This window comes from Psittacula echo (genome assembly GCF_963264785.1).
Source record: "Psittacula echo genome assembly, chromosome: 28".
NCBI lineage: Eukaryota > Metazoa > Chordata > Aves > Psittaciformes > Psittacidae > Psittacula > Psittacula echo.
This window is the reverse complement of record NC_137763.1, coordinates 1228160-1250665: the sequence shown is the minus strand read 5'-3', so window position 1 is coordinate 1250665 and position 22506 is coordinate 1228160. Positions and strand designations below refer to the sequence as shown.

The 22506-nt window shown below is 61.5% G+C and overlaps 5 protein-coding genes across 14 annotated transcripts; 1 reads left to right on the top strand and 4 right to left on the bottom strand.

The window, feature by feature from the left end:
- Window positions 1-330: 330 nt before the first annotated feature.
- On the bottom strand, window positions 331-1793 carry BANF1 (barrier to autointegration nuclear assembly factor 1). Its single transcript, XM_080635965.1, has 3 exons — window positions 1645-1793; window positions 1425-1555; window positions 331-617 (listed from the first exon to the last, which is right to left on the bottom strand). The coding sequence occupies exons 2-3, from the start codon at window positions 1548-1550 to the stop codon at window positions 471-473; spliced, it is 273 nt and encodes a 90-aa protein (XP_080492091.1). The 5' UTR covers window positions 1551-1555; window positions 1645-1793; the 3' UTR covers window positions 331-470.
- Window positions 1794-1898: 105 nt separating this feature from the next.
- On the bottom strand, window positions 1899-3865 carry TRMT112 (tRNA methyltransferase activator subunit 11-2). Its single transcript, XM_080635964.1, has 4 exons — window positions 3513-3865; window positions 2976-3077; window positions 2637-2729; window positions 1899-2550 (listed from the first exon to the last, which is right to left on the bottom strand). Exons 1-4 carry the CDS (start codon window positions 3738-3740, stop codon window positions 2449-2451), a joined length of 525 nt encoding a protein of 174 aa, XP_080492090.1. The 5' UTR covers window positions 3741-3865; the 3' UTR covers window positions 1899-2448.
- A 200-nt stretch (window positions 3866-4065) lies between these two features.
- SLC3A2 (solute carrier family 3 member 2) lies at window positions 4066-8755 on the bottom strand. 3 transcript variants are annotated; one of them, XM_080635913.1, is made up of 10 exons: window positions 8730-8755; window positions 7836-8277; window positions 6764-6937; window positions 6512-6612; window positions 6056-6124; window positions 5905-5966; window positions 5634-5814; window positions 5195-5362; window positions 4949-5008; window positions 4066-4779 (listed from the first exon to the last, which is right to left on the bottom strand). In XM_080635913.1, the coding sequence occupies exons 2-10, from the start codon at window positions 8272-8274 to the stop codon at window positions 4453-4455; spliced, it is 1581 nt and encodes a 526-aa protein (XP_080492039.1). In that variant the 5' UTR covers window positions 8275-8277; window positions 8730-8755; the 3' UTR covers window positions 4066-4452. The 3 variants fall into 3 exon arrangements, with proteins under 3 accessions (XP_080492039.1, XP_080492038.1, XP_080492037.1); XM_080635912.1 differs by having other exon boundaries at window positions 8727-8753; XM_080635911.1 differs by lacking the exon at window positions 8730-8755 and adding an exon at window positions 8451-8718.
- Window positions 8756-9414: 659 nt separating this feature from the next.
- Window positions 9415-20604, top strand: SART1 (spliceosome associated factor 1, recruiter of U4/U6.U5 tri-snRNP). 4 transcript variants are annotated; one of them, XM_080635898.1, is made up of 20 exons: window positions 9415-9803; window positions 10249-10303; window positions 10385-10440; window positions 10533-10659; window positions 11398-11503; window positions 12040-12117; window positions 12191-12290; window positions 12553-12692; window positions 13660-13860; window positions 14230-14348; window positions 15030-15175; window positions 15266-15396; window positions 16528-16683; window positions 17453-17566; window positions 17752-17839; window positions 18228-18318; window positions 19354-19489; window positions 19568-19657; window positions 20075-20196; window positions 20512-20604. In XM_080635898.1, exons 1-20 carry the CDS (start codon window positions 9458-9460, stop codon window positions 20528-20530), a joined length of 2421 nt encoding a protein of 806 aa, XP_080492024.1. In that variant the 5' UTR covers window positions 9415-9457; the 3' UTR covers window positions 20531-20604. The 4 variants fall into 4 exon arrangements, with proteins under 4 accessions (XP_080492024.1, XP_080492023.1, XP_080492025.1 ...); XM_080635897.1 differs by having other exon boundaries at window positions 10225-10303; XM_080635899.1 differs by lacking the exon at window positions 17453-17566 and having other exon boundaries at window positions 10225-10303.
- Window positions 20536-22362, bottom strand: EIF1AD (eukaryotic translation initiation factor 1A domain containing). Of its 5 annotated transcripts, XM_080635953.1 has the most exons (6): window positions 22242-22362; window positions 22016-22109; window positions 21811-21919; window positions 21597-21705; window positions 21464-21505; window positions 20536-20988 (listed from the first exon to the last, which is right to left on the bottom strand). In XM_080635953.1, the coding sequence occupies exons 2-6, from the start codon at window positions 22100-22102 to the stop codon at window positions 20682-20684; spliced, it is 654 nt and encodes a 217-aa protein (XP_080492079.1). In that variant the 5' UTR covers window positions 22103-22109; window positions 22242-22362; the 3' UTR covers window positions 20536-20681. The 5 variants fall into 5 exon arrangements, with proteins under 5 accessions (XP_080492079.1, XP_080492076.1, XP_080492078.1 ...); XM_080635950.1 differs by having other exon boundaries at window positions 21811-22109; XM_080635952.1 differs by having other exon boundaries at window positions 20536-20815; window positions 20852-20988; window positions 21811-22274.
- Window positions 22363-22506: the final 144 nt, after the last annotated feature.

The window sequence follows — 22506 nt, the reverse complement described above, 5'->3', positions numbered from 1 at the left end:
TATTAGAATCCCCCAAACACTTAAGGGGGGCTCACCCCCCCAGTTGCCCCCCCCATCAAGCCAAAGCTTGGACCCAGCACAGCAAAACCTTTATTGTTTAGAAAACTCATACAAACAAACTGGAAGCGGGGGGGGAAGGCACCCCAAAATGACACAATCCCCCCAATGCAGGAGTGGGGAGACACCCCAAACCCCCCCTCCCCCCCCCATGGGGGTAGAGGCAATATCAGCACAACCGTGGGGACACACCCCCATGGGGGATTTGGTGTGATTGAGGGGGGAGGTGGGGGCATCCAAGGACCTCCCCATGGGATGGTTTTGGGAGGGAAAACCCCAACCCCCAGCCCAAAAGCCACTTGGGGGGGGGGGGCAGCACCACAGTTTGGGGGGGCCCTGATGTGAATGGGAGCCCCGGTGGCTGGTGGAGGGGGTATGGGAGGGTGTTGGGGTGCCCCGGGATGGGGGGGGGCTCAGAGGAAGGCATCGCACCACTCCCGGAGGCAGCCGGAGCAGTCCCGGGACTGTTTGGCGTTGGCTCCGCACGTTTCCTTCAGCCATTCCCGGAAGAGCTCCTCGTCCTTGCGCAGCACCAGGAACTGTCCCAGCACCACGTACGCCTGGGGGGGGGGAGCACAGGGACACCCTCCGTGTCCCCAAGGGAGTCTTTATCCCACTCCATGACCCTGCGGCTCTCCCCATGGCACTGGGACAACCCCACATCCCTAAGGACACGTTTGTGTTCAAACCCCCCCCCATGTCTCCAAGTGCATCCCTGAGCCCTTCCCATGTCCCCCAAGGGGCTTCTGCCCATTCCATGTCCCCAAGGAAGCCTCTTGTCCCCACTGTGTCCCCAAGAGGGACCCTGTCCCCCCCATTCCCAAGGGGTTCCCTGTGTCATCCCCTCCCCAGTGTCCCTAAGGGGCTCCCACCATATCCCCAAGGGGGGAACCGTCCCCGTCCCCATTATCCCCAACAGGCTCCTGGCTCTGCCATGCCCCCAAGGAGGTCCCTGTGTGTGTCCCCCTCTCCATGTCCCCAAGGGGCTCCTATCTCCCACCATGTCCCTAAGGGGGTCCCTGTCCATCCCTCCCCCCCCCAATCCCCAAAAGGCTCCTGTCCCTACCATGTCCTTAAGTAGGTCTCTGTATGTCCCCCCACATGTCCCCAAGGGAGTCCCTTGTCCCCCCTGTGTCCCTAAGGGGGTCCCTGCCTCCTCCCAGACATCCCCAAGCGGGTCCCTGTGTGTCTCCCCTGCCCCATGTCCCCAAAGGGCTCCTATACCCACCATGTCCCTAAGAGGGTCCCTATCCCCCCATACACACCCCCAAGGGGGTCCCTGTGTGTCCCCCCCGCACCCCTCCCAAGCCACCGGGACAGCCCCATCCGAGCTCCCCGTCCCCGGTCACCCCCCGCCTTCTTCCCACCTTATCGAAGCCCTTCTCCTCCAGCTTCTTGCCCAGCACGTCCCCGATGCCCGCCAGCATCCCCACCGGCTTCTCCCCCATCGGCTCCGCTACGAAGTCCCGGTGCTTCTGCGACGTGGAGGACATGGCGCCTGCGAGGGGGACGCGGGGACGGCTCAGGGGGGAGCCGGGACCCGGGGCCTGGACCGCGGGACCCTGCGGGACCCCCCCCGGCCCTCACCGGAGCCTCCAACCGCTGCTCCCGCCTCAGGCCGCTACCGCCGCCGCTCTGCGTGCGTCGACGTCCTGACGTCACCTCCGGCTGCGAGATAGAGCCGAGACAGAGCGGCCACCAGAGGGGGTGAGGCGCTCTAGGGCGGTTGGTTGGGTCATAGAGAGCGTCGGAGGACCTCGGGCTTCCCCCGCCTCCCCCCTCCCGAAATCCAACGGGATTCTCCAGAAAAGAGCCTTGAAAGGACTAAACAAGGCCCAATATTGGCACAAAAAAGCGGCTTTTTATTAATAAACCACAAATAAAACACAGACGGACAAAAGAACATCAAGGAAAGGGGGGGAGAGAAACTGGAAGGTTGAGGAATGGAAAGGGTTTGGAGGGAAAAGGGGAGTTTTAGGGGGGAAAACGGAGTTTGGGAGCAAAAAGGGGAGATTTGGGGCAGAAAGGGGTGATTTGGGGGGAAAAAGGGGCGGTTTGGGAACAAAAAGGGGAGATTTGGGGCCAAAAAACGGGTGAGTTGGGGCAGAAAGGGGCGATTTGGGAGCAAAAAGGGGAGATTTGGGGCAGAAAGGGGTGATTTGGGACCCAGAAAGGGGTGATTTGGGCAAAAAGGAGCAATTTGAGAGTAAAAGAAGACCTTTGGGGCAAACCCCCCCTCCCCCAAAAGGCTCAAAAACAAACAACAAAAGTGCCCCCCCCCTTTATTTGGGATTCACCCCCCCATGGGGGGCAGAACGTCTCTGCTCCACTTTGGGCCCCCTCCAATAAACCGGGTGTGCAGGGGGGGTGTCTCCAGCCCGTGCCCCCCCCTCAGGCCTCCTCCTCACTCAGCAGCATGTTGGGGATCCCGCGGGAGATGGGGAACTGGCGCCCCGAGTCCGGGCACTGCAGGAACCCCTCCAGCACCTCCACCTGGGGGGGGACACACACATAAAGGGGTCACGAGGGGGGGATCAGGACCACCCCCCCCCCCAAGAGGGTTTTGGGCCCCCCCTCACCTCCAGCAGCACGTGGTGCACCCGCCGCAGGAACGCTTCATCTCCCTCATAGTCGGGGACAGGCTCGGGGGGCAGCTCCGAGGGGTGCCCCAACTGCAGGGGACAATGGGGGGAGCTGCGGACCCCCAACAGGTTCCCTGTCCCTCCCCATCCCAAACCTTAGGATCTCCCCCCTCCAAACCTGACACCCCCCCTAGATCCCCTCCAAACTGGGATCCCCCCAAAATCGAAGACCCCCCCCAACTGAGACAGCCCCAAAATCACGCCCCCCCCCAAACGGACTCCCCCAAACTCGCCCTCCCCACCCCAATATAAGAGCCCCCCTTCCCCTCCACTCACGCTCTCGGCCGCCTCCAGCAGCGCGCCCCAGCGCAGCCGCGGCACCAACCGGGCTACGAAAGCGGCGTTGAACGGTACCGGCCGCACGCAGACATCCGAGGCCTGGGGAGGGGGGTACGGGCCGGTAACGGGAGTTATGGGCTGGTAACGGGGTTTATGGGCCGGTAAATGAGGTGTGGTGCCGGTAAGGGGACTATGGGCCGGTAACGGGAGTGTGGGGCTGGTACTGGGGGCTATGGGCCGGTACCAGAGGTGCTGTGCTAGTAACGAGGTTTATGGGCCCGTAATGAGGGGTACGGTGCTGGTACCAGGGCCTATGGGCCGGTAACGGGTGGATGGGAAGTAACGGGGGTGTGGGGCCAGTAGCGGGGGTGCGGTGACGGTAACGGGGTTTACGGGCCGGTAATGAGGGGTGCTGTGGCGGGGCCTAGGGGCCACTAACGGGGATGTGGTGCCGGTACTGGAGGCTATGAACCGGTACCAGGGACTATGGGCAGTACCGGGGGCTATGGCCGGTACCAGGGGTCGGGCCCACACCTGTATCCGCAGGGGGAAGCCGCCGCCGGGCCGGAGCCCGCGCACGTTGGAGCAGAGCAGGTTGTGGGTGATCAGCTTCATCCCGCCGCCGCTTCCGGTGTGCGTCACTTCCGGTGGGAGGAGCCACGGAGCACGCCTACCCGCTCGTGATTGGAGGCGTGGGGTTGCCAGGGTAACGGCGCATCCACGTGATGAGGATGTTGGGTAGACGCAATGACGTAACGCCATGGGGGCGTGGCCTACATTGGGGGCGTGGCCTAAGGGGGGGGTTTGGAAGTGCCCCCCATCCCTAGCGAAAGGTGGGGGGGGGCATCCCCAGCACCCAACCCCTGCTCCCCACGCCCAGCTGCGGCCCCCCCACACCCCCGCTGTGCCGCTGTCCCCCCCATGCCCCTGCATTCCCAACCCCCCCCTGCACCCCCAAATCCCCCTCTGAGCCCCCCCCAATCCAGCTCCTGCATCCCCAACCCCTCATTGCTGGCTCAGGCAATGCCCCTGGGTCACCCCCAAACCCTCTCCCACGTCCCCCATGGCCATAGATGGAGACAAAGGCACAAATGCAGCTCATTTAATCAATACTGTGAGGCACAGGAAGCACCCCAAGCACCTCTTTAGGGACAAGAGGGGATCCCCCCCAAGCCTGGGCCGCCCAACACTGCCAAGGGTCTCACCAAAAAGGAGTGTATGGGGGGAGAAAGGGACCCCAAAAGCCCAAGGAGAAGGGAGGAACCCCAAAATGAGACATGGAGCGGGGGAAACGGGTGCTGGGGATGGGCAATGTAAGGCCACATATAGGGGATGTGCGCTCCTCCCAGGCTCTGATGGGTGCTGTGGGGGGGTGGGATGGGGTCAGTCCACTTGTGGGTGCTGGGATGTTGCGTGCTGGGAGTGGCGGGGGACCTTGCTCCTGCCCCACAGATGCTGTGGGGCAGGATGGGCACTATGGGGTGTAAGGGAAGCTGAGCAACAGCCCCTCGTAGGGCCGCAGCTTGAGGGCCCCCAGCTCGACATGAGGGTCTGCGGGTGGTGGGTGGTGGGTGCTGAGGTGCAGGGTGGCTTGGGGGGGCAGGCGGGAGTCCTGCAGGGCCAGCTTAGGCAACGGCTGGTCCCCAGGGTTCAGGACCACCAGGAACCGCTTGCTCTTGTCCCAGCTCCGCAGGAAAGCGGCCGCCGATCCGGCGGGAATGGCCTCGGCATCCCCAAGGGACAGCGACCGCTCCTGGACCCGCAGCGCACCCAGACGGCGGCACAGCTCCAGCAGCTGGGCCTGCAGGGAGGCAGGGTTACAGCAACAGGGAACAACGGGGGCTGCCCCTTTAAGGAGGCTACGGCCCCTTTAAGACAAGCTCCACCCCTTTATAAGCTCCGCCCCCTTGGGACGCGCACGTGGATCCTTTCGGCCAAGCCCCGCCCACCGCCCATCAAGCCCCGCCCACCTCGGTGCTGTTGTCGCCCTTCTGGATCCCTTCGATCAGGTCCCAGGGCATCGGGGTCAGCTGGGGGAAGGCAAAGCGGGGTCAGAGGTCATGAACTTTCGTGTCCACCCCCCCCCATCCCATAGCACCCCAAAACCCCCCCGGAGCACAAATCCCCCTCCCCAGCCCTAGGGCACCCCAAAACCAGACCCCCTGGTACCCAAATCCACCCCTTTTTCCCCCAAACTCTGTGCGTCCCCCCCATACCTGGCGAGGCTTGGGGGTGCCAGGGAGCCCCCCCTGCTCATCATCCATGAGCCCCACTTCGTCCCCATAGCTGAGCACAGGGGTCCCGGGCAGGGTCCAGAGCAGGAGAAGGAGCTGGGGGGCACGGAGGGGGCTCAGCCCCACATGGTGCTGCCAGGGGGACCCCACCTGCACGGGGGCACACACACAAATGAGGTCACCCCCCCATCAACCCCCAGCCTGGGGTTGTGTGGGGCACAGAGGGGGGGGTCCCGGGGGTACATGGGGGGAGCTTGGAGGGATTTTGGGGGGGATCCCAGGGCTTAGGTGCAGGAAGCTTGGGGGGGGAGCATGCGGTGTTGGAGATGGTTTGGGGGTCCCAGGGGGGTCTAGAAGGGCTTGGGGAGTGTGGGGGTCTCAGGGGGGGTTTCAGGGTTCATGGGGTTGTTGGGGGACTCACGCTCCAGGCCAGGGGGGTTTTGGGGCCCAGGAACTCCAGCAGTTGGGGGACCAGTGTGGGGCTGAGGGGTTTGGACACCAGCGCCTCCAGGAAAGGCCCCAGCACCAGCCCCACGGCCGAGGAGTTGAGCAGCGCCAGCAGCGAGGGGGGGTCCTGCAGCCGCGTGCCCCCGACCAGCACCCTGAAAACGTGGGGGGGAGCAGTGGGTCAGAGGGAGGGCCCCCCAAATATATGGGGGGGGGGCAGGAGGACGGGGGGGGCACAAACAGACCTGGGGATGCCCTCAGGGCTGCTCTGCTCCGTCAGGTTCCGCCACTCGGCCAACACTGAGGGCTGGGGGGCAGGAAACGGGAGGTCACCCCACAGAGCCCCATTCCTGCCCCACAGAGCCCCCTCCAGTGCCCCCCAGCCCTGAGCTCCACCTTCAGCTCCTCGATGCCATCCAGGAAGAAGCCAGCAACGCCACGCTTCAGCCACAAGCTCATCGCTCGCTATGGGGCACAAGGGTTGGGGTGAGTGCTCTGCCTGCTCCACAGCGACCCACAGCACCCTATACCTGACCTATGGCCACCCACAGCACCCCATGGCTGCCCCCCAGCCCACCAGGTCATCCCGCAGCACCCTATGGCCAGCCAGAGCACCCCATAGCTGACCTAAGGCCACTCACAGCCCACCACAACTGCCCAATGCACCCCACAGCTGCCCCAACGTACCCCATAGCTTCCCTATGGCCAGCCTCACCGCCCCACAGCTGCCCCATTGCTCTCCTATAGCCAACAAGTGCACCCCATACCTGCCTCAATGCCCCCCCCAGCTGCCCCAATGCCCCCCCCAGCTGCCCTATAGCCACCCAGAGCTACCCCAATGCCCACACACACCTTGACCTTGTCCTGGAAGCCGGGGTCCTCAGCCACTGCACCCCCAAACCAGGCCGAGCTCCCCAAGTAGTTGGGGGTCAAATCCAAGATCACCTGGATCCCTGGTGGGGTCACAAGGAGGGAGGTGTCAAAGCCCCCCCAAGTCCTGGGGTACCCCCTTTACCACTGACTCGCAGCTCCTCACCCATACCCACAGCACCCCCATGGCCCCACTACTGGGGCCCCCCAACCAGCACTTCAGGTGCCCCTCACCTTTCTTCTTGGCGGCCTGCAGGAGGTGGGTGAGGTCCGAGAGGGAGCCCAGCACCGGGTCCAGCTGCTCCAAGGGGGTGTCCTGGGGGAGCCCCGAGCTCTGGGGGTGCAGCGGCCCCAGCACCAGCCCCTTCACCTGCAGCCCGGCCACGTGCTCCAGCCGTGATGCCACACCTGGAATGGGGGGGGGAGCAGGGGGGGGTGAGCCCCAGATCTGATTCACACAAACCCCCCCCGGACCCCCCAACCCCAAACTCAACAATGGGGGGGGGGCTCCCATCCTCCCCATTAGGATCTGGGGAGGCTGGAAGAGCCCAAAGCCACACCCCCCCCCCCCGAAGTCAGGTGCTCCCCCAACCGCTGACTCACTGCCCCCACCCTATGGCTGATGAAATGAGGGCAGCACAAGGGGGGGCACCCATGAGTGTTGGGGTTCTATTGGGAGGGGATAAACCAATGAGGAGGTACTTTGGGGGGGGATAAACTCATGGGGAGGGTCCATTGGGGGGGCAGAAATGAATGGGGGGATAAACTAACAACAGCGGGGATAAACTAATGGGGGGGTCCTTTGGGATGCAGATAAACTAGTAAGAGAGTTCTTTGGGATGGATAAACTAAGGGGGGGGTCGTTTGGGGGGGGAAACTATTAATGGGAAGGTCTTTTGGGGGCAATAAGCCAACGAAGGGTCCTTTGGGACGGGGATAAACTAATAAGGGGAGATTATTTGGGGGGAATAAACTAATAAGAGGGGTTCTTTGGGGGGATGAACTAATAACAGGGGAGGTCCTTTGAGGAGGATAAGCTAATAGAGGGGGTTCTTTGGGGGGGGTGTCTATTGGGGGGGATAAACTAATAAGCGGAACAATAAGCTAATAGGAAGGGTTCTTTGGGGGGGTTTAAACTAATGGGGGGGTCCTCTGGGGGGGCTAAACTAATAAGGATGGTCCTTTTGAGGCAGATAAACTATTAAGGGGGGATCCTTTGGGGGGATAAATAAATAAGGAGGAGGTTCTTTGACACGGATAAACTAATAAGAGGTGAAAAATAAGCAGCCCCCCCCCGTCCTCTCACCTTTCAGATCGCCGGCAAAAGCAGAGGGGGGGGCCCGGTAGAGCGCGCCCAGCTCCCACCATGAGCGAGGGGGCAGAGGCCGGCAGCGGGGGGCTCTGGCCACGATGGCTGCGGCGGCTCCCAACATCCCCAACCAGCCGAGCCAGAAGAGGAGCAGGAGGATGGCGCGGGCCTTGGCCCAGGGGGGGGTCCCGGCTGCCCGCAGCAGCTCCTCCTTCCCCAGCCCCGTGAATTTGGAGCCCCCCGATTCAATGGGGATCCCCAGCTCCTCGGGCAGCTTCACCAGCCCGTTCTTCTCCCCGCCGGGGGGACCGGGCTCGGCCTCGGCCTCGGGGGGGGGGGGTGCCGGGTCCTCCCCGGCCGCCGCCATCGGCTCCTTCTCCGCTTCCAGCGCCGACAGCTCCAGGTCGCGGGGGTTGGATTCCGTGTCCGCCTCCATGGTCTGGGGGGGGGGGCACCCCAAAGCGTTTCATTAGGAGGGGGTCCTGCAGCTCATGACGCCCCCCCAATGCACTCATGGAGACCCTGAGCACCCCTAAACACGCTTTGGGATGTTCCCGACACCTTAAACCCCCCCCGGACACCCCAAAACCCTCACGAGGACCTTAACCTCACCTCTGTACCCCATGTCCTTATGGGGGCTCTTAACATCCTGCACAGCACCCTAATGCTATGCGGGCGGTCTTAATACCCCGCCCAATGTCCTTATAGGAGGCCTGAGATGAGCCCAGCACCCCAAGACCCACGCTGGGCACCCCAATATCTTCAGTGATCCCCCCTGCACCCTCAATTTCCCGGGGTGAGACCCTGAGCTCCTCCCTGAACCCTCAAAAGCCCCTTCTGGGGCTCCTGGGCCCGCCCCGGGCCTCCCAACACCGCCGCTGATACTGCTACCTCCGCTGCCTGCCGCTGAGTGGAATGGGGGGCCCCCCCCCGGCGCAGGCGCCGCCTTTTATACCCTCGGTGGCCACGCCCACTCCGCCCAGGCCACGCCCCGGTGCTCCGAGGCGCCTGACCAGGACGGATCAAAGGGCAGGAGGCGCGGAGGGGGGCAGATCGCGGCGCTGTACACTGATGGGGAAACCGGAGCCCCGGGGGCGCTTTGGGCTGTCCCGCTCCGCCCCTCACCGCGGGTGTACAACGAGTGTGGGGCCCCGTCCTCTCTGGGGTTCCCCCCCCACGGCCGCCATTTTGTTGCACCCCAACGTGCTGCCGTTTTGTTGATCCCCCATTTTGTTGCGCTATGGGGAGGTACCATTTTGGGACAACCCCCAGTCTCCCCGCACGGCCGTCCGCACGGCTCTTCCTGATGGGGAGCCCCGTTTCCGGGACTGGTAGATCCTCGCTGCTCGCTTTTCCGAGGGTGTCCGGCCTTCTGGAAGAGTCCCTAATGGAGCGGCCCCCTCATCCCCCCCTCAATCCCCACAGAATGGTACCTCCCAGCGGCCCGCCCCTCCCTATCGCAACACCCCTCCGCAGCGGCGCCTTAGCGATAACCAATGAAAACCGTGCCCTGCGGAAGTACATCCCCAGGCGGAAGAGACTGGGGCGGACCCGGCGCTGTTGCTATGGTGACAGCCCGGAAGTGAAGCGTCGCTCTCGGAAGTGGCGGCGGCGCGGCCATGGGCTCCTCGAAGAAGCACCGGGATCGCAGCGGGGCTGAGGCAGCCGAGGAGACCCCGGCGGCAGCAGGAGGGGTCCCGACGGGTGGGAGCAGCGCCGCGGGGCGGCCCCGCGAGCACCGGAAGCACCGGCACCGCGGCGGCGAGCGCAGGGGGAAGCGCAGCCGCTCCAGGGGGGAGAGAAGCGGCGGCTCCGGTGGAGGTGGCGGCGGCGGCGGCGGCTCTGGTTCTTCCTCCTCCCGCCGTAGCGGCCCTGAGGAGCCGGGGAGGAGCGGCCATGGCCGCGGAGCCGCTGAGGCCGAGCGGCGCGGGAAGAGGGAGCGGCGGGAGGAGCGGGAGGAGCCCGGTGAGGCGAGCGGGAGGCGGCGGGTGATGGGGGGGCTGTGGTGTGGGGTTCAGGGAGGGGATGGGGGGGCTGGAGAAGGCATTTATTGGGGTACGTGGTGCACTGGTGATGCTTATGTGGCACTGGGGGTATTTGGGGGGGGAGTGGAAGGGGTTTGGGGGTGTTTATGGGGTGTCTGGGGGGGTTGTGGGGCACGGGGAGGGGTTTGGGGGGTTTATGGGGTGCTGGGGTTGACTATGGGGTATCTGGGGGTGTTTGTGGGGCACAGAGGAGGGGTTTGGGGGTGCTGGAGGGGCTTGTGGGGCACTTGAGGGGGTGTTCATGGGGTGTAGGGGAGCTTTGGGGGTCCATGGTGGGCCTGGGGGGTAGTTATGGGGCTCCATGGGGAGTGCCGGGGGGTGTAGCTATAGGGCTCCAGGAGCATTAACCAGTGCCCCCCCCCAAGCTGCAGCCCCCAAGGCCGCCGCGGGCGAATCATCCCTCAGCGTGGAGGAAACCAAGTGAGTGACCCCCCCAATCCCCCCCCCCCTGCTTTGGGTGCCCCCAACCCCCCTCACCCACTTATCCTTGTGCCCCCACAGCAAACTCCGGGCCAAGCTGGGCCTGAAGCCACTGGAGACAACGACGGTCAAGAAGGGTGAGTGGTGCCCCCCCCCCCCGAAATTCCACCCCCCTTCATGATTTGGGGGCACCCAGCACCCATTTTGGGGTGTTTTGCCCCCCCCCCAGAGGCCGGCACCAAGGAGGACCCGGTGGCAGCGGATGTCATCAACCCCCTGGTGCAGCGGCAGCGGGAGGAGATCCGGGAGAAGCTGGCGGCTGCCAAAGAGAAACGGCTCCTGAACCAGAAACTGGGGTGAGGAGCCCCAAAATGTCCCTTTTTAACCTTAAAATATCTGGTTTTAGCCCCAAGATGTTTTTTTTTAACCCTAAAATGTTTGGTTTTGACTCCAAAATGCTGTTTTTAACCCTAAAATGTGTATTTTTAACGTCAAAATGTTTCTTTTTAATTCTAAAATGTCTGGTTTTAGCTTGAAAATGTTCTTTTTTAACTCTAAAATGGCTACTTTCAATCCCAAAATCTCTCTTTTTAACCATAAAACCTGTCTTCTTAACACTAAAATGTCTATTTTTGACTCTAAGATGTTTCTTTTTAGCCACAGACTCTTCGTTTTACCCCTCAAAATGTTTTTTTAACCCCAAAATATTCATTTTTAATCCTAAAATGTTTATTTTTTAATCCTAAAATGTTTCTTTTTAACTCCAAAATCTCTATTCTTAATTTCAAAATCTCTATTTTTAACCTGAAAAGTCCAATTTTAACCCTAAAATGTAAATTTTTAATCCCAAAAGGTCTATTTTGAGTTGCAAAATGTTTCTTTTTAATCCTAAAATGTCTCTTTTCAACCCCCCAATGTTCTTTTCTTAACCTTAAAAAGTCTTTTTTTTAACTACAAAATGGCCATTTTTAACCCCAAAAGTCCCTTTTTGACCCCCAAATGCTCATTTTTAATGCTTAGATGTCTGGTTTTACCCCAAAATGTTCTTTCTTAACCCTAAAATGTCGGGGTTTACCCCCCCAACCTCCCCCCAGGAAGATCAAGACGCTGGGGGAGGATGATCCGTGGCTGGATGACACGGCCGCCTGGATCGAGAGGAGCCGGAAGCTGCAGCAGGAGAAGGAGCTGGCGGAGAAGAGGGTGAGGGGGGGGGGACACCCCTAAACCACCACAGATTTAACAAAACCAGGCTTAAAATGGTGACTTCAGCCCAATTTTGAAGTGGTTTGGGGCCACGCGAGCGTTTGTGTGTTTTCTGTTGACATTACCTAAAAATCATGGGGAAAATGATGGGTTTGGGCAATCAGCTCCCTTTTCCAGAAGGTTTTTAGGCAAAAATGAGTCTATTTTCATCCAGTTTCTGTTTTCCCCTCCTTATGTGCCCATTCAGGCACTGGTCGGGCTTTCCCTGGTCACAGAACGCTGAATTAATAGGGGTTGATGGCGATACTGGTGTTCAGATGCTCTTTAATAGGACTTGGTTGATGTTCTTCACTGCTCATCCAGATGTAGAGCATGGAGTGGAGATTGTGGGGTGTTTCAGGTTGATTTTAAGGTCTTTAAATCCCAAATTAAGGTTGGGGATGTCCTGATCCCCTTTCCCATAGAGTCTTTAGAGGATGGTTGGGAAAATCCATGCATTGGCTTGACATTTCCTGTGCCTCTTCCTATTCCAGGCCAAGCTGCTGGAGGAGATGGACCAGGAGTTTGGTGTCAGCACCTTGGTGGAGGAGGAGTTCATGAGAAGGAAGAAGGTGAGGTGGGGACATTCAGGGACCCTGAGGGACCCCCCCAGTGCCCCTCCTGACCCCCCCATGTTCCCCCCAGGACCTGTACAGTGCACGGGACCTGCAGGGCCTGACGGTGGAGCACGACTTGGCCGCCTTCCGGGAGGGAGAGACCCTCGTCCTCACCCTCAAGGACAAGGGTGAGGTGGGGGGGACATGGGCTTTGTGACCCCCCCACAGTGGCAAAAGGCTGGGGGGGGGGGGGCCATGGTGCCACATCCACCCTCAGTGGGATGCGGTGGCAAGAGGCTGGGGGTGGTTATGGGGCATCTTGGGGGTGCCTATGGGGTACTGGGAGCATCTGGGAGGGATTGTAGGGTGCTTACGGGGTGTTTATAGGGTGTAGGGGAGTTGTGGGGGTCTATGGTGGTAGTGATGGGGTGCTGGGGCCCTGCGTCCCAGGGGTGCTGGAGGAGACGGAGGACGTGCTGGTGAACGTCACGCTGGTGGCCGAGGAGCAGGCGCAGGAGAACCTGGAGCTGCGCAAGAAGAAGCCCCCCTATGTCCCCTATGAGGACGAGGACCCTGCTGCTGCCACCCAGGTACCCCCCCAGCCCCAGGCCAACACCTCGCTGTGTGTGTCCCCGTGCCCACAGACGTGTTATCCCGTGTTATGGGGTGTTAATGGATGTTTTCACATGCTGTCACATGTTATCCTGGGTTAGGTTATCCGATGTGATTGTATCTTACCCGATGTTGTTTCATGATATTGTTCAATGTTCCTGGATGTTATCCCATGTTTTTGCATGTAATCCAGTGTTATCGCAGGGTATCCCATGGTATCCCATGTCATCCTATTTTAATGTCGCACGTTACTTCATGTTAACATCCCACGTTACGCTCTGTTGTTCTCTTGTCTTGTCTTGTTGTTGCCCTGTCTTGTTGTTAGTTCTTGTTATCTTCTGTTGTTATTTCATGTTTTTCCATGTTTGTTGTTACCCTGTGTTTGTTGTTACCCATGGTTGTTGTAGTCCGTTGTTATCCCGTGTTATCCGTTGTTATCCCATGTTTGTTTGTTGCTATCTCATGTTAGTTATCCCATATTATCCCATGTTAGTTATCCCATGTTTGTTAGTTATCCCATGTTTGTTAGTTATCCCATGTTAGTTATCCCATGTTAGTTATCCCATGTTTGTTAGTTATCCCATGTTAGTTATCCCATGTTAGTTATCCCATGTTAGTTATCCCATGTTAGTTATCCCATGTTAGTTATCCCATGTTAGTTATCCCATGTTAGTTATCCCTTGTTAGTTATCCCTTGTTAGTTATCCCTTGTTAGTTATCCCTTGTTAGTTATCCCATGTTAGTTATCCCATGTTAGTTATCCCATGTTAGTTATCCCATGTTAGTTATCCCATGTTAGTTATCCCATGTTATCCCATGTTATCCCATGTTATCCCATGTTAGTTATCCCATGTTATCCCATGTTATCCCATGTTAGTTATCCCATGTTATCCCATGTTATCCCATGTTAGTTATCCCATGTCATGCCTGTGTTCCCATGCGCAGGGCCCCAAGGAACACGTGGTGCTCCCCAAATACGCCGACCCCCCCCAGCGCCCTTCCTTCCGCCTGGGGACACAGGGGACAGTCGGGGGGGGACCAGGGGACCCCCGGCAGCAGCCCCCCCCCTCCACAGGCCCAGCACCCCAGAGCCTGGAGCTGCCCCCCCTGCGCCTGGCCCCCGAGTACCTGACGCCGCAGGAGATGGTGAGGCCGGGGGGGGGTTGGGGTCATTTCAGTCCTTTTGGGGTGATTTGAATCCTTTGGGCGGGGATTTGAATCCTTTTGGGGGGGTTTTGGGGTGATTTGAGTCCTTTTGGGTTTTTTGGGGGGTGACTTGAGTCCTTTTTCGGGGGATTTGGGGTGATTTGTGTCCTTTTGGGGGAGTTTTGGGGTGATTTGAGTCCTTTTTGGGGGTGATTTGGGTTTTTTTGTCTGGTTTTGTGGGCTTTTGGAGGGATTTGGATCCTCTTGGGGTGATTTCAGTGATTTGGGTCCTTTTGGGGGTTCCTCTGGGGGGGGGGTTCCCTGCCCTGGGGCATTGTGGGTAATGGGGGCCCCCCCTTCCCTCCCCAGGAGCCGTTCCGGCGGCAGCGGCGCCGCGTCCGGCGGCTCCGGAAGAAGGAGAAACCGCTCCGGGCCGACGACCTCCTGCCCCTGGCACCCGGGGACACGCGGGGGGACTTCGGCTCCAGGTAAGGGACCCCCTGAATGGCACCCATGGAACACCCCCACCTTGACCAGCACCCATGAGATCCCCGTCCCCGCACCCATGGCCCCCCCCCCGCCAACCAGCACCAATGGCACCCCCTGACCAGCACCCATCAGATCCCCCCAACCAGCACCTATGGGATCCCCCCTGAACAGCACCAATGGGACCCCCCCAGCCATCCCCTGACCACCACTGATGGGACCCCCTCAATCAGCACCCATAAGATCTCTCTGACCAGCACCCATGGGACCTCCTGACCAGCACACCCAACATCTATGGGACCCTTGGACCCTTGTTCCCTTGGGAACCCCCCTCCCCAGCACCCATCAGATCAACCCCAGCCAGCACCCATGGGATCCCCCCTGACCAACAGCAAGGGGACCCCCCCCAGTCAGCACCCATCAGATCCCCCTGACCAGCACCCATCAGGTCCCCCCAACCACCATCCCCCACCTGGGGAGCCCCCGACCAGCAACCCCAGCACCCTGTCTGACCCACACCCTCAGCACCCATGGGAGTCCTGACCAGCACCCATGGGAACCCTTGACCAGCACCCATAAAATCCTCCCACTCAGCACCCGTTGGACCCCACACTGGGGTATAAGGAGCACCAGCACCCACTGCAGCCCCCAATCTCCCCTCATTATCACCTGGCCCCCCCCAGGTCCCGAGGCCGCGGCCGCAGGGTGCAGGAGGATGAGGACGGTGCTGAAGGGGAGGGGGAGGCCCCTTCCAGCCCCGCCCCAGGAGACCCCCCCCAGCTCCCCTCTGATGACACCCGCCTGGAGAGCATGGACATCAGCAGCGAGGGTGAGGGCACCTGGGGTGCTGGGGGGGGACCCGGGGTGCTGGGGGTGCAGGGGGGGCCCTGCTGATGGGTGCACACCCCCCCCCCCCCAGAGGAGGTGCAGGGCCCGGCCTCGCCGCGGGTGCTGGATGAGGACGATGCCGAGCAGGAGCTGCAGCAGCAGCTGGAGAAGGGCCGGAGGCTGCGGCAGCTCCAGCAGCTGCGGGAGGCCCCCGGCGAGAAGGTGAGAGCACCCGTGGGATCCCCCCATAGCACCCGTGGGATCCCCCCATAGCACCCGTGGGATCCCCCCATAGCACCCGTGGGATCCCCCCATAGCACCCGTGGGATCCCCCCATAGCACCCGTGGGATCCCCCCATAGCACCCGTGGGATCCCCCCATAGCACCCGTGGGATCCCCCCATAGCACCCGTGGGATCCCCCCATAGCACCCGTGGGATCCCCCCATAGCACCCGTGGGATCCCCCCATAGCACCCGTGGGATCCCCCCATAGCACCCGTGGGATCCCCCCATAGCACCCGTGGGATTCCCCCATAGCACCCGTGGGACCTCCCCCATAGCACCCGTGGGATCCCCCCATAGCACCCGTGGGATCCCCCCATAGCACCCGTGGGACCTCCCCCATAGCACCCGTGGGACCTCCCCCATAGCACCCGTGGGACCTCCCCCATAGCACCCGTGGGACCTCCCCCATAGCTCCCGTGGGACCTCCCCCATAGCACCCGTGGGACCTCCCCCATAGCACCCGTGGGACCTCCCCCATAGCACCCGTGGGACCTCCCATAGCACCCGTGGGACCTCCCATAGCACCCGTGGGACCTCCCATAGCATCCATGGGACCCCCCCTCCGTAGCACCTATGGGATCCCCTCATAGAACCCATGGGACACTCCTGCATAGCACCCATGGGACCCCCCCATAGAACCCATGGGACACTCCTGCATAGCACCCATGGGACCCCCCCATAGAACCCATGGGACACCCCTGCTTAGCACCCATGGGACATCCCCCCCATAGCATCTATGGGACCCCTGCGTAGCACCCACGCAATCCCTCCCATAGCACCCATGGGATCCCCCCATAGCACCCATGGGAGCCCACCCGTAGCACCTGTGGGAACCTGCCATTGCACCCATGGGACCCCTGGGCAACACCTATGGGATTCCTCCATGGCACCCATGGGACACCCCAATAGCACCTATGGGACCCCCACCCATAGCATCCCTGGGACACTCCTCAACCAGCACCCATGGGACGCCCCATAACACCCATGGGAGCCCCCCCAGCACCCATGGGACCCCTGAGCAGTCCCTGGGATTGGACCCTTCTGTCCTGACCCCCCCCATCCCCGCAGGTGCTGGAGCTGGTGCGGGGCTTCGGGGGGGCCCCGGGGCCGGATCCTCGCTCCGGAGCCATCGTCTTCAATGCCACATCCGAGTTCTGCCGGACCCTGGGCGAGATCCCAACCTACGGCCTGGCCGGGAACCGGGAGGAGCAGGAGGAGCTGATGGTGCGGCCAGGACCGGGCATGGGGCGGGTGGGACCTGGAATGGGGGCGCTGGGAGCTGGAATAGGGGGTTGGGACCCATAATACGGGGGTCAGGACATGGAATAGGGGGGTTGGAATCTAGACTGGAGGGATTGGGAACTGGAATGTGGGGGTTTGGACCTGGAATGAGGGGGCTGAGACCTGGAATGGAGCCGTTGGGACCGGGAATAGGGGATTGGGACTCAGAACAAAGGTGCTGGGACCCAGAATGGGGGGCTTGAGGCTTGGAATGGGAGGGTTGGGACCCATAACAGGAGGTTGGGACCTGGAATAGGGGATTGGGACCCAGAATGGGGATGCTGGGAACTGGAACGGAGGGGTTTGGATCTGGAATGGGGGGGCTGGGACCAGGAATAGGGGACTGGGACCTGGAATAGGGGACTGGGACCTGGAATAGGGGAGTTGGGAACTGGAATGGGGGGGCCAGGAGCTGGAATGGGGGGGTTGGGACTGGTAATAGGGGGCTGAGACCTGGAATGGGGGGATTGGGACCCATAACAGGAGGTTGGGACCTGAAATAGGGGATTGGGACCCAGAATGGGGGTGCTGGGACCTGAAATGGGGGGCCTGGATCCCAAAATGGGGGTGCTGCGACTTGAAGTGGGGGTCAGAATGAGGGGCTGAGGGGGCAAAATGGGGGTGAAATAAAGGTGCAGGGTTTGAAATGGGGGGGCTTGGGGGGGCTGCGGTCACTTTGGGGGCCCCCATGTCACTGCGTGTGCCCCCCCAGGCCCTGGAGCGTGCTTCGGGGCGCCCGTCCCCCCCTGAAGCCCCCGATTCCGAGGGGGAGGAGAACATGGGCTGGAGCAGCGTGAACCTGGCTGAGGAGCGGCAGCAGCAGGATGTGAGCCCCCCAAAACTGGGGGGGGGCACCCCAAAACACAGTGGGGCCCTCCAGGGGCTCTGCTGCTCTGATCTGGGGGGACGCTGTACCCCTTGGGGGGTGTTGGGGTCCATTAAAGCCCCTGGGAGGGGGTCCCCCCCATTGTGGAGGTGTCTCTGAACCCCTTTTTTGTCCCCCCCCCCCAGTTCTCAGCCTCCTCCACCACCATCCTGGATGAGGAGCCCATCGTGAACCGGGGCCTGGCTGCGGCCCTGCTGCTCTGCCAGAACAAGGGTGGGCTGGGGGCCTATGGGGGCTATGGGGGGATTTGGGGTCCCTATGGGGAAGGTTGGGCTCAGTTTGTGCCATGTGGAGGGTTATTGGGATTCCCTTGGGGTGGTTTGGGGACCTTGTGGAGGGGGTTATGGGGGGCTTGGAGAGCTCTATAGTGTGAATTGGGGGGGGGGGTGTCTATAGGGTGACCTGGGGACTCTATGCAGTGCTTTGGGGGCCCTATAGAGGGATCTGGGGTCTCTAGAGTGATTTGAGGGGTGTTGAGGGCCTCTCTGGGTTCTCTGGGGGCCCTATAGAGTGTTCAGGGTCCCTATAGGGGTGTCTGGGCTCCCTGTGGGGTATTGGGGTGTCTCTGCCCCCCCCATCCTCCTCTTCCCCCCCTGCCCAGGGCTGCTGGAGACAACAGTGCAGAAAGTGGCGCGAGTGAAGGCGCCCAACAAGTCCCTGCCCTCGGCCGTTTACTGCATCGAGGACAAGATGTGGGTGATGTCCCCCCCCGTGTCCCCCCCATGTCCACCCCCATCACCCCTATGTGAGGTGCACAAGCCCTGCCCCATCCCTGCGTGACCCTTTCCTTGTATGTGTCCCCCCCATCCTGCTTTGTCTCCATCCCTGTGTCCCACATCCCCCTACATCCTTCTGTGGTCCCTCATCCCTGTGTGCCCCACATCCTTCTGTGTCCCCCATCCCTGTGTTCCTGTCCCTGCATCCCCTCACATCCTTCAATGCCCCCTCCCCGTGTCCCCCATCGCTATGTCCCCCCACATCCATGTCCCCTATTACCATGTCACCCCACAACCCTCTATCCTCTGCATCCATTTCCCCCCGCATCCCTTTGTGGCCCCTCATCCCTGTGTCCCACATCCCTCCATGATCCTTCATCCCTGTGTCAGCCCGCATCCCTCTGTGCCCCGATCCCCGTGTCCCCATCCCTCTGTGTTCCCTGCATCCCTCTCTTTTCCCCATCCCTGTGTCTCCATCCCTGTATGCCCCCACATCTTTCCATGTTCCCTATTTCTGTGCCCTTCCACATTTACCCCACATCCCTCTGTATCCCTTTGCATTCCCCTACATCCCTCACTGGCCCCCACGTCCCTCTGTGGTCCCTCATCCCTGTGCCCCCCACATCCCTCTGTGTCCCCATCCCTGCATCCCCCCCATCCCTCCATGTGTCCCATCCCTATGTCCTCCCACATCTGTGTCCCACATTCCTCTGTATCCCCTCACATCCCTCCATAGTCCCTCATCCCTGTGTCCCCCCACATCCTTCTGTGTCCCCTGTATCCCCTCACATCCCTCCTTGTCCCCATCCCCATGTCACCCCCCACCCCTCTGTATCCCCACGTCCTTCTGTGTCTCCTGCATCCCTCTCTGGCCCTCTTCCCTGTGTCCCCATTCCCGTATCCTCCAACATCCCTCTGTGTCCCCTGCCTCTCCCCCATCCCTCTGTATCCCCCCCATCCCTGGGTGCCCCCCATCCCTTTGTCACCCCCCCGATGTCGCCCCCCCCTTAGGGCCATCGATGACAAGTACAGCCGGCGGGAGGAATACCGCGGCTTCACGCAGGACTTCAAGGAGAAGGAGGGCTACCGGCCCGACGTCAAGATCGAGTACGTGGACGAGACCGGCCGCAAGCTCACCCCCAAAGAGGTGCTGGGGGGGCCGGGGGGGGGAGCAATGGGGTCCCTGACGCCCCCCTTGGTATCCTCCTGACCCCTTTCCCCACAGGCGTTCCGGCAGCTCTCCCATCGCTTCCATGGCAAAGGCTCGGGCAAGATGAAGACGGAGCGGAGGATGAAGAAGTTGGATGAGGAGGCGGTGAGTGGGGGGGGCACTGGGGGGGGGGTCCCCTCTGCCCATTTGGGCCCCATTGTGGCTCTTAAACACCCTTTTGGGGTCCTTCAGTCCAGTTTGGGGGGAGTCCGGAAGCCTTTTCGGGGTCATCCTGCCCCCACTGCAGTTCTTGGTCCTGATTTTGGGGTCCCCTTGGCTCCATTCAGCCCCTTGAACCCCAAGTTTGGGGCCCCCCATCTTCTTAACCCCCCCCCTTTTGGAACCCATTGATGTGGAGATGGGGGCACTTTGGGGTCTCTTTATTCCTGTTTTGGGGGGGGTCCCCGAATTCAAACACACACAAAGTGCTGCTGAGGCCTTTTGAGGGCGGGTCTCTGGGTTTGGGGTGCTTGGGGGGGATCGCGTCCTGGTTCCGGGTGTCACCTGTGTGCCCCCCCCCAGCTGCTGAAGAAGATGAGCTCCAGCGACACCCCCCTGGGCACGGTGGCGCTGCTGCAGGAGAAGCAGAAGGCGCAGAAGACGCCGTACATTGTCCTGAGCGGCAGCGGGAAGAGCATGAACGCGTGAGCCTGGGGCACTGGGAGGGACTGGGAGCACTGGGAAGGGGACTGAGGGGCACTGGGCACACTGGGAAAGGGATGGGAGCACTGGGAAGAAGATTGGGGAGCACTGGGAGGGACTGGGAGCACTGGGAAGGGGACTCAGGCACTGGGACTGGGAACACTGAGAAGGGGACTGGGAGCACTGGGAAGGGGACTGGGGCGGTGCTGGAGGGCACTGGGATGGGACAGTGGGGACTGGAATGGACACAGCATCTGGGATGTGGGATGAGACTGGGGTGGACACTGGGAGCTCTGACCCCCTTTTTACTTCCCCAGGAACACCATCACCAAGTGATGCTTCATCCTCTCCTGTCCCGTCCCCCCGCCCTGCTTTGTCACCCCCTGGATAATAAAGGCCGAAGGATGGTCCCTGAGCGTCACCAGAGCGGGGGGGGGACGGACCCCATCGTGTGTCACGGCCTGGCCTCAGTGCTAGCAACAGTCCTTTATTGGGGAGCAGCCGCCATGGGGACACCCCCCCTGTCCCCACCGGCCCTGGTGGCCTGGTCCCCAGCGTCCTTTGGGTGTGAGTGCTCCTCGTCACGTGTGTCCTCCTCGTCACGTGTGTCCTCCTCGTCACGTGTGTCCTCCTCGTCACCCGTGTCCTCCTCGTCACCCGTGTCCTCGCTGTCCCCTGTGTCCCCATCATCACCCGTGTCCTCGCTGTCCCCCGTCTCGGCCCCGGCCACCACCCGGTTGGTGTTAACGAAGAGCCCCCCATCCCCATCACAGTCCCCGTCAGGGGGGTGGCTGCTGAGGGGACATTGGGGGGGGAGGTGTCACACGGGGGGTCACATGGGGACACGGGTGTTGGTGTGTCCTCAACTGACCCCTGGGTCAGGGCCAACCCCCCCCCCCCGCTGACCCCCCAATAATAATGCATTGTTGCCCCCCACGAACCTCAATTAATGACACCCTCCCCTTAATAACATCCCTATTAATGCCTGCCTTTAGTGGCCCCCCCATTAATGCCCCCCTTCATAACACCCCCGTTAATGACACCCCTATTAATGCCCCCCATCAATGACATCCCCGTTAACACTTCCCTTTAATGACCCCCCAATAACAATAACCCCATTAATAAGCCCCAGTAACGCCCCCATGTTATTGTCCCTAGTTCACCCCCTTATTGCTATTTTCTCCCCCCCAATTAACACCCCCTAACAATGAACCCCGATATCACACCCTAATTAAACCCCCCCCCATTGATGCCCCCACACACACTCACCCCTCCCTGTTTGGCCTCTCCATAGGGGCGAAGGCCTCGGGCCTGTGGGGAACAGTGGGGGGGGGTTGTCAAAGGGGGGCTATGGGGGGGGGGGGGGGCACAGGGGGGGTTGATGGGGGGGGTTGGACCCTACCATAGCCCCTGGCGCTGCAGGAAGCGGACGTGGGGGGGCAGGAGGACGAGGGAGATCTCGGCCTTGACCTTGGCCCCCTCCTCAATGGGGTCAACCAACAAGAAGTCACCTGGGGGGGGGGTTGGAATTTAGGGGTCACCCCATGGCACAATGACAGCGGTGGCATCACGGAGGGGGGTGGGTGTCAGGGGCCGTGGGGTGATGGGGGGGGCACCTCTCTTGATCCAGATATGGCGGCGGAAGCGGGGGGGCATGCTGGCCAGGAACCGCGTCCCCTCCGGTGTCTCCACCTCGTGCAGGTTGTTCCCGGGTGTCCCCAGCACCTTGCGGGGGGGCACACACACACAAAGCAAGTCAGGGACACCCCCCCCATTGTGTCCTATGGGGGGGTCCATGCCCGCCCCCCGCCCCCGTCGCACCCTCACTACGCGCTGTCGCGGCGCCGGCAGCACGCGCTCCTCCAGCAGCTCCCGCACCACGTGCTTCCGCTTGGTGGCGCGCGACATCCCGCGGCTGCGGCGACAACGTTGAAAGGGGGAGGTCGGGATGAGGAGACCGGATGAACCGGGACCGTTCCCCTTTCCCCCTCCCAATAACAAAGCACCGGGAGGGGGGGGAACAGAACCGGCGGCCGTCGCCGCTTACCTCCCTCCGGTACTTCCGGGTGTGCGTGGCGTCACTTCCGGGAGCGTCTGAGGGTCGCCATAGAGGGGCGGGGCCTAAGTGTAACGAAGCCACGCCCACCGATAAGGCTGAGACTCACGGGGATGGGTGGGGTTCAGTGAAGGGGGCGTGGCCTACGTCATCGTTTATGGGCGGAGCTAGTCAAATGACGCATTGATGGGCGGGGCATGCAAATGAGCGCCCCGTAGTGGGAGGGGCATGCCACCCAAGCGTTGATTGACAGGGA

Bases quoted from the DNA above. Each gene is read 5' to 3' on its own strand.
- BANF1 (XM_080635965.1), bottom strand. From the start codon at position 1,550: ATGTCCTCCACGTCGCAGAAGCACCGGGACTTCGTAGCGGAGCCGATG. The intron at 618-1,424 runs GTGGGAAGAAGG...CCCCCCCCCCAG, and splicing joins AGGAGAAGGGCTTCGATAAG to GCGTACGTGGTGCTGGGACA.
- TRMT112 (XM_080635964.1), bottom strand. From the start codon at position 3,740: ATGGCGTTACGTCATTGCGTCTACCCAACATCCTCATCACGTGGATGC. The intron at 3,078-3,512 runs GTGTGGGCCCGA...CCCCCTCCCCAG, and splicing joins GCTTCCCCCTGCGGATACAG to GCCTCGGATGTCTGCGTGCG. The intron at 2,551-2,636 runs GTGAGGGGGGGC...GTCCCCCCCCAG, and splicing joins TGCACCACGTGCTGCTGGAG to GTGGAGGTGCTGGAGGGGTT.
- SLC3A2 (XM_080635911.1), bottom strand. From the start codon at position 8,486: ATGTTAAGAGCCCCCATAAGGACATGGGGTACAGAG. The intron at 5,815-5,904 runs GTCTGTTTGTGC...CCACGTTTTCAG, and splicing joins AGCCCTGAGGGCATCCCCAG to GGTGCTGGTCGGGGGCACGC. The intron at 4,780-4,948 runs GTGGGCGGGGCT...GCCTCCCTGCAG, and splicing joins AGGGCGACAACAGCACCGAG to GCCCAGCTGCTGGAGCTGTG.
- SART1 (XM_080635897.1), top strand. From the start codon at position 9,458: ATGGGCTCCTCGAAGAAGCACCGGGATCGCAGCGGGGCTGAGGCAGCC. The intron at 14,349-15,029 runs GTAAGGGACCCC...GGCCCCCCCCAG, and splicing joins CGGGGGGACTTCGGCTCCAG to GTCCCGAGGCCGCGGCCGCA. The intron at 16,684-17,452 runs GTGCGGCCAGGA...GTGCCCCCCCAG, and splicing joins AGGAGCAGGAGGAGCTGATG to GCCCTGGAGCGTGCTTCGGG.
- EIF1AD (XM_080635950.1), bottom strand. From the start codon at position 22,102: ATGTCGCGCGCCACCAAGCGGAAGCACGTGGTGCGGGAGCTGCTGGAG. The intron at 21,706-21,810 runs GTGCCCCCCCCA...CCCCCCCCCCAG, and splicing joins CCATATCTGGATCAAGAGAG to GTGACTTCTTGTTGGTTGAC. The intron at 21,506-21,596 runs GTAGGGTCCAAC...TGTTCCCCACAG, and splicing joins CTGCAGCGCCAGGGGCTATG to GCCCGAGGCCTTCGCCCCTA.